The sequence below is a fragment of the Mustela nigripes genome, chromosome 7, assembly GCF_022355385.1.
Source record: "Mustela nigripes isolate SB6536 chromosome 7, MUSNIG.SB6536, whole genome shotgun sequence".
Lineage (NCBI taxonomy): Eukaryota > Metazoa > Chordata > Mammalia > Carnivora > Mustelidae > Mustela > Mustela nigripes.
Window position 1 is genome coordinate 38,303,385 of NC_081563.1, and position 9,082 is coordinate 38,312,466.

The 9,082-nt window shown below is 44.6% G+C and overlaps 1 gene segment (V, D, J or C); it reads right to left on the minus strand.

Moving 5' to 3' along the window:
* Positions 1-1,296: 1,296 nt before the first annotated feature.
* Positions 1,297-1,919, minus strand: LOC132022325 (immunoglobulin kappa variable 3-15-like). The segment is given in 2 exon segments: positions 1,297-1,613; positions 1,819-1,919. Coding segments are annotated over 2 exon segments (366 nt in total).
* Positions 1,920-9,082: the final 7,163 nt, after the last annotated feature.

Genomic DNA, 9,082 nt, shown 5'->3' on the forward strand with positions numbered 1-9,082 from the left:
CCATGCCTTAGGTGCGCCATCAGAAAATCATTACAAGTTCTCCAACATTACAATGCTGAGCATCACAGAGACAATGCGTGGCTCAGTTGGTTGAACCTCTGCCTTTAGTTTGGGCCATGGTTCTGGATTCCTGGACCTGAGTGCCGAAGGGATGACTTTAAAGAAAAAGGTGACAAGTGGTGAAAAAGGTGCGGAGGCACAGTGTCCTGTGTTCCTATGTGACAGGATTGAAGAGTGAGGGAATCAAAGCACCTGGGTGGCTCAGTCTGTTGAGTGGCCGACTCGTGGTTCAGGTCATGATCTCAGAAGAGCAGGCATTAGGTCCCCACTCAACAGGGTATCTACCTGAGAGTCTCACCATCTCCCTCAGCCCCTCCTCACCAGCAATAAATAGATAAAATGAAAAAAAATAATAATGCGAGAATTGCCTTTGTAAGAATGAGTACGCCTGGGAGAAATAGAGAAGAGAGAGAAGGGAGGTAGGAAAGGAGCTGGAGCAGAAATGAATGTCCAGGACACTGCCCAAGAAAGCTGGGAAACAGGGCCCATGGAAGGAAAAAGCGAGAGGGACACTACCTTCCACGTGGGAGATTCTGAATAGGAGAGCTCAAAGGTTTCATCCTGGGAAGGTTCCGAGTAGGAGGGTGAAGGAGGGTGAGGAAAAGAGAATGAGGAAATAAAAGAGAAATGTCCCAGAGTCCAAGAGGAGCAGGAAGTGAGAACTGATCCGTAGGGTGTAAAGTTCATGGCCCTTTGTCAGAGGCTAAAGACAGAGCTTCCTGGCTCACTCCTGCCATGAGAACCTGGGAAACACACAGCTTCCTGGGACACAAAACGCCCAACAGCATCCCTAAGACATTTTCACAGCATTTGTCTTCATTAACCTCCCACAAAAATGGATGCAGGAGGGATGCCTGGGTGGCTCAGTTGGTTAAATGGCTGCCTTCAGCTCAGGTCATGATCCCAGCATCCTGGGATGGAGTCCCGCATTGGGCTCCCTGCTCAGAAGGGAGCCTGCTTCTCCCTATGCCTCCTGCTTCCTCTGCTTGTGCTCTCTCTATCTCTGGCAAATGAATAAATAAAATCTTTTTTTTTTTTTTTTAAAGGGGTAGGGAATGAAGGAAAAGTCTGGACTCTTCATTTTCTGCTGGGCCTTACAAGACCTTCAAGAAGTAAGTCAGGAGACGTGACTTCTCAGGCAGATAGGGGAACGCACATGTTCAGGGCTAAGCGAAGATGAAGCAGCTGGTGCAGCAAAACCTCCGTGACCCGCGACCCCAGGGAGGAGGTTTTTGTTCAAGGTTGAAGCACTGTGGGCGGGTAGTTATATCCCTCCTGGCAGTAATAGTCCCCCACATCTTCGGCCTGGAGGTTGCTGATGGTGAGGGTGTAGTCTGTCCCAGACCCACTGCCGCTGAACCGGTCTGGGATGCCCGTGGCCCTGCTGGATGCAGCATAGATGAGGAGCCTGGGAGCCTGCCCAGGTTTCTGCTGGTACCAGTTTACGTTGCTGTAAATATTCTGACTGGCTCTGCAATTCATGGTGACCCGTTGACCTGGAGACACAGCCAGAGAGCCTGGAGACTGAGTCATCGTGATGTCCCCATGGGCACCTGCAATCAAAAAAATGGTGTTACAGACACACTTTATCCCAGTCACACTGAAATATGTCATTGCAAGCATGCTTCCTCATGGTACCACATGGTAGGACATCATTGCGTCTATTCTGGAAATAACCAGTGTTACTCATTATATATCTTAAAAAATTATTTAAAATGACACTACTCTGGAAGGATTATGGCACTTTCAGCCTCTCACCTGAGACCCACAGCAACAAGGACAGGAGGACCTGCCTCTGTGAGGCCATCTTGCTGCCCCTGCCTGCCTGATGCAGCTCAGCTCATGTAGCAAAGACCCCTTTTATACAGCCTGAGCCACAGGTCTGGGCCTGGAGGGGCTTATGCAAAGCAGTCAGGGGGAACAGAAGCAAATCTCACAAGCAGAGGGTTGTGAAAGTGCCCAGCTGAAATGTAAGGAGCCAAAAATAACTCCAAAATAAAGTTTATGACAGGAACATCCAAAAGTCAACTCAGAAGTTCTGGGAACAACCTAGAAGTTCTAAAATGACAAACTGCTCTAAAATCAAATGAAGAGCTTCTATTTTCTATTTAAAAATGTTTTTAGTGGGTTCAGTTTCCAGAAATGATGAACTTGGCTCTTCATATCAACAGCTGTGGTAAAATAACAAAATATGCTGAGAAACAAATAATGGGAGGCAGGGAAGGACAAAAGAATTGGAAGCCATGGAAAGAAAGTGGAGAATGGGGAACATCGAGCTCTGAAGCCATTTTCTCCTGCAGATGAGTAAGAATGAGGTAAGAACTTGAGCTTGAGTCCCAGAGCTGTGCAAGGGCCAGAGAGATGGAATAGACAGAAGAAAGGCCCAGAATTTCCTCACTCGGGGAGACACATGGGACCCTCCTTGGACCTAGAAGAAGTCTGAATTCTAATTTTCAGTTATTCTGTATTTTCAGTTCAATATTTATGTTTGTGTTGATTTGAGCAATAAATGAAATCCAGGTGCCCTCAGGAAAATTCAGTTCCCTCTAGGGGTTTGAGAAATCAGGGCAGGGTTCCTTGGGTACCATATAAACTTCCCTGCACCTGTTCCTCGTCCTGCTGTTTCTTCTTAAGCAGAGGGAAGGGGGCAGGGGTGGGGTTCCCTTAAGACGTCAAGCATGCAGGCCTGGTGAGGAGGGCAGAGGCTGTGGAAGCTTCGGACACACTGCAAGTACAGCTACAAAATTTCTGCCATCTGTCCTGTGAGTGGGGCAGACGCCTGAGTCTTCCTCTGGCAGGTGGAACCCTGGCTATTCTGTGGTCCCTTTGGCTGCTGCACTGCTTCGTGAAATTAGCCATTTCCTAAGACCCAGATAGAGCCTGTATCAAGTAGACCCTGCCTGGGGATTCACACCTCACCCTCACAAAGAGTTGATTCACCCATCACTCCGCCCCTCAATTTCCCCTTTGATTGTTACTTTTATGTGTCAATGGAAGTAGGCTAGGGTGCCCAGTGAGTGGTCAGTGCCAGTTTAGATGTTGCTGCCAAGGTATTATTAAGTGTGATAAACATCTACCTCAGTAGCCCTCATCTCCCTTGCTGCACAAAAGATTCACCACAGCCCTATTTTGGCTTCAAAAGGGAAAGAAAACTTTATATTATTATTATTATTATTATTATAGAAAAACTAATAGAAAATGAAAGGAATATGCACTTACAGGAAGGGAATAGTAGGCAAGAAATGAGAATAAGGCCACTTTACCTCCTATGGGGTACTTACAACACCCCACCTCACCAGCTCGGGAAGCCCCGTGGAGACAGCCAGGCTGGAGACCCGACTGAGAGGCCTGGGCAGAGCATTCTCCTCTCAGGGGATGCTTCCAATGAACCATCCCCACAAGGGCCATATTTATAGGGCAAATAACAGGGTTTTTGAAATGAAACATTTGTTTACCTACATGCAGTTTGGAGCAAGATGCATGCCCACATTATCATGTCTCTGTATTTTCAGGGAGCCTAAGCTATGTGCATCTGCCTCCCCTCCCAGATCCCATTCTGGGGGCTAGCCCTGCCTAGAGCTCAAGGGGATGGGAGACAAGGCTGTAGCACTTGGCGTCCAGAACAGAAGGGCTAGACCTGGAAGCCGATATCACTGATGCACATAGATGCAAAAATCCTCCACAAAATATTAGCAAACCAAATTCATCAATATATTAAAAGATATCATGATCAAGTAGGATTTATTCCAGAGATGCAAGGATGGTTCAATATCCTTAAATCAATCAGCATGATATGTCACATTAACAAAATTAAGGGTAAAAATCATAAGATTGTCTCAACAGAGGCAGAAAAAGTATTTGAAAAAATTCAGTATCTATTTATCAAAAAAAAAAAAAAAACACGAAGAAATACCAAAGGTTATAGAGGATATGGATTTAGAGGATATGGAGAGGATAAGGAGAAATACCCTCAGGTATTGTCGCTGGGGATGAAAATTGGTGCAGTCACTATGGAAAACAGTATGGAGTTTCCTCAGAAACTTAACAATAGAACCACCCTATGATCCAGCTATTCCACTACTGGGTATTTGAAAATATATATGCACCACTGCGTCCATTGCAGCATGATTTAAAACAGCCATGATATGGAAACAACCTAAGTGTCCACTGATGGATAAATGGATAAAGAAGATGTGTTATACATGTGTACGCACGCAATGAAATACTACTCAGCCATGAAAGGGAAAGGAATCTTGCCATTTTGGACAACATGGATGAGCTTGAAAGTAATATGCTAAGTGAAATAGGAAGACAGAGAAAGCCATTATGTATAATATCACTTCCATGTGGAATCTAAAAAAGCCAAATACATAGAAACAGAGACTAGATTGGTGGTTGCCAGGGGCTGGGTGGTGAGATAAATAGGGCAGATGTTGATCACAGGGTACAAACTTCTGTGTATAAAATAATTTCTCATAGTCTCATGTACAGCATGGAGACTGTAGTTAACAGTATTATATTGTACTGGAAGGTCACGAAGAGATTAGAACTTCAAAGTTCTCACCACAAAAAGTGAATAAGTAAAACAAGAAGGAAAATTATGTAAAGTGGAAGTTGCATTAACTCTCCATATGTTGGTAATCATTTCACAATATAAACATAGATCAACTTATCACACTGAGTAAAACTTTCAATTATACAATGTTATATGTCAATTATATCTAGAAAAAAAATGTTGACATCATTTCCTTCTGGCCCCCATGGTTTCTGAATAGAAATCCTCTGTCATTCGAGGTGTTTTCCTCTCTGGGTAAGTGTGGTTTTTCTCTTTCAGCCTATGATATTTTTTCCTTTTTCTTCAGTGCTCAGAAATTTTCATATGTGTGTCTTGACATGTATTTCTTCAGGTTTATGCTGTTAGGGGTCTGCTGAATGTGAAAATTTTCAGCAATTACTTACTCAAAATATTTTTCATCTCCATCCTCTCTCTGCACTCTTTCTAGGATTCCAATGGCACAAATGTTAGATCTTTTGTTTGGTCCCATGTATCCCAGATACTGAGGAGTTTTGTTGTTGTTGTTTTAGATTTGGGGGTTTTGTTTCATTTTGTTTTTAACTTAGCTTCTCATTTTGGTTTAGATTGAGTAATTTCTTGCTTCTGATCTTTCCGCCTTTATCCTTTTACTCTCCTCCTTCCAGACCCTTCCTAGCCAGCCACCCCATAGGGCATCCATGTCCCTACTTCAGGCCACTTCCCCAGCCACATTAAGTTAATGACCATTTGTGCTCCTTGAGCGTCTACTAACTAAACATCTTATTTCCTTATGGTATGACATAGGAGCTGTCCAGTTTAACTTACATCAACATATCATGCGAACCTGGGCAGAACCTGGAGTCCTTTCTATGCTAGTAGCTGGTTGAGAGGCCCTTTGTCTTTAAACAGATGTGTTAAGAAACAAACTATGGACTCTGAAAAACAATCTGAGGGGTTTGAAGTGGTGGGGGGGTGGGAGGTCGGGGTACCAGGTGGTGGGTATTATAGAGGGCACGGATTGCATGGAGCAGTGGGTGTGGTGAAAAATAATGATACTGTTATGCTGAAAATAAATAAATTTAAAAAAAGAAACAAAGACAGGAAAGCAATTACAATGCAGTAAGAAGTTTTTATTATATGCATAGTCCCCTGGGAACAGAACACACAGCATGCCACCCAGTGACACAGGCAGTACCGAGGTGAGAAAAGCAAACAGAGAGAAGTACAGCTGGCCTGTATATTTTACTGTGTATTTCATGAGAAGTAATGGATAAGCAAAGTCAACAAGCTACTTAGACATAAGATTGGAGAGTTTAAAAATTTCAGAGGGCTGCAGACTGTAGGTGTGCCCCTTGTCCTCTGGTACCCAGGGGGATTTGGATAGAGGGAATTGTCACAAATTGCACCTCTCATTGAAAGGAAGAGAGTAGGATTGGGGCTAAGGATTTTCTGGCTTGAATATCAAATGTATGCTCTTGGGCAAGTGTTTTACTCTTTTGCCGCTGAAGCAGGAAGAATGCAGAAATAAGAAAATGCATTAAATATAAAGCCTCTTGAGGCTGAAAATAGGAGCTCTTGCAGGGGTGCCTGGGCAAGAATGGTGAGTATTGTGGAGATCGGAAACTCTTGTCCTATAAATTAAGAGTGCCTGCTGAATCTGCTTGGATCCAGTACTAAAGAAAATACTTTCTCCTTCCTGAGTTGACTGATGCTGGGCTCCACCCAATCTTACAATCTGATGTGTCTGACATGTTTGCTTTAGGAGGAACAGCTCTGTCACACAGTTAACTGATATGGGATACACAGGTCTACTGGGGTCTATGCTACACTGGAAACTACTTGCTGAACAGTGAATAGGTTGTATTTGAGAAGGGCCAAGTCTTGCCAAAGAACCGGGAAGTCTGTGCTATGAGTCTTCATCTGGGCTTGCCAAAGTGTCCACACCATCCTTCCTGGTCACAGATACACATACTACCCAATGACATGAGAGGTGATAGGGCCCACGTGATAACGTCACTCCCATCATGGTCTAAACCTGATACAGAGTCCCTCCTGGCTCTGCACCGACTCTAAACTAGTGACTTCCAAATTAGGTAAAAAAAAAAAAAAAAAAAAAAAAAAAAAAAAAAAAATGGAATGGTGTAGCTAATCCAAGTGTGGATTCTGTTGTCTCATCACTCAATACTCCTCAAGATACTGTGCTTCAACCTCAGTGTTCAGAGGTACAAGATGCAAGTACTTGTCCTTTACCAACAAGGTGCTGTGTTTCAACCTCTGTGGTCAGAGCTACAAGTTACAAGTACTTGTCCTTTACCTCAGAGAGGATTTGCCTGCATTCCTCAAATGTCTGGACCCTTGAAACAGCCACCAGGGAGGGGAGCCACATGAATTTTTGTAGGGTTTGCATCCCACTGTTGGAGCACATGTGTTTTTGCAAGTTAGTGAAGTCCTTACCATTTCTTGCTCATCGTGTGCAATTAACAGGATGTAATTGATAGAGTATGGCCTGGCGGGATGCTCAGGGGAATGTTTATACAATGCACTGTAGCAGAGAGCAGGGAGTTAAGATAGCCCTAGGCCGAGATTGGGGATGTGACCCGCTCTTCACTGCCAGTGAAAGCAAAGTCCACCAGAGGAGTGCATTAGATCATACGCCATACCCCCTGTTGGTAGACCTTGTATTTGGCCCAGCATGGGGCCAAATACTTTCAAAACCTCCACATGCCCAGAAGAGGGAGACTTAACTCACCCAGAGAAGAATGGAGCCCAGTGGGGGATTATTTTGACAAACTTAATTTTTGAGTACTTAAGCAATACACATGCCTCATAATTTCCATATCTTCATGCTCTTAGATCTGAAGTATTTCTGCCTCTCATAGTCTTAAGAGTCTCTGGATGGGTGGCAGGAACACACTAGACCCATCGAAAGCAACAAGATGGTGACTCCATCACAGTTCTTGGCCTTCTGCTCTTCTGGATTCCAGTTGAGAATATTTGGACAAAGCAGGTTAAGGGGCGAATGGTTTTCCATCCTGATTTTCTTTCTTCATTGGGAATCCTTCCACAGATGAATTTGGCTTTTTAAAAATATGAGTAGTATTCTCTGTCCTACCTAACTAGATACTGGTGACTTCCGTGTACATATCCTGAGACTCTGCTGATGTTTCCTGTGTGGTTTCAGCCTCCCATGGCGAGATTGTGCTGACCCAATCTCCTGCTGTCCTGTCCATGGCTCCAAAAGAAAGAGTAACCATCACCTGCCAGGCCAGTCAGAACATTAACAAGTCCTTAGCCTGGTATCATCAGGAGCGCCAGGGAGAGCTCCTAAGCTCCTGATCTATGCAGCATCCAGTTGGAAACTGGGGTCCATCATGGTTCAGCGGCAGTGGGTCTGGGACAGACTTCACCCTCACCATCAGCAGCCTGGAGCCTGAAGATGCTGGGACCTACTACTGCCTGCAGTCTAACAGCTACCCACCCACAGTGTTATAGGTCAGAGCATAAACCACCAGGGAAGCAGATGTGAGGGGCTGGGCTTCCCCTGCTGCTCCTCTGATGCCTGCACTTGCTCAGACAGTTTCTCAGTGGCAGCCCCACTTTGGACATCACTGGAGGCTTTTGGAGAAGGGCAAGGAGGCTCCTCAGCCCCTTGACTGACTCCCTTTCCCCCAGATCATTACACCTGAGGAGTGTGAGTCATGGCATCTGCCGAGATTTGTACAGGAAAAGAGAAGCTACTCTATTCCAAGCAGGAATTTCTTCCTATAGGGAAGTAGTGTCCAAACATCACTCTTTCAAAGGCCTGAGGATATAGTAATAAGGGAAGCAGACACTAGAAACAGTGATTCCTCAGTGATCCCCCGTAAGTCAGAGAATTTATACCATTGGAGATACAGGCTGCCTAGCCACATGGTCCTCAGGCCTGTCTAGGAAGGCCAGAGATGGAGGTGCTGATGCTCTAGCCACCGCAGCCCCTCCCCAGGTGATTCTTCGATCTCTCACTTATCACTCACCTGCCTGCAGGTGCTGATGAAACACACTGAATCCTCCTCTTCTGACCTCCAGATCTAGGGTAAGGTGCCTCGTGAGCAACTCCGTTGGTAGAGGAAAGGGGGCTCTGGGAAATGTGCTTCCAGAAGTGATGGTGGTGACGGGGAGCTGACAGAAGACAGCCTGGGATGGTCACTGTTTTTACATCTCTCAGAAGTTGGCCAGTTAGGGGAAGCCCCCAGAATATGTTTGAATATGCTTCTAGCTACCATCATTAGGTCTGAATTCATAACAGGAGATTTTGTTAAGTGACCGAGGGAACAGAAGAATGAGGAAATTGTGTCATGTATATAGAAATAATTTGACAAGGACTTTCCTGATTTAAAAAAAAAAAAAACTAAATGTGGATGAAGCATTGTTTTTTCTTAATATAAGAATACCTTGTTGCTTCAAATTCTCTATAAGTGAGAGCATCACTGACAACCCACATTTGTGACA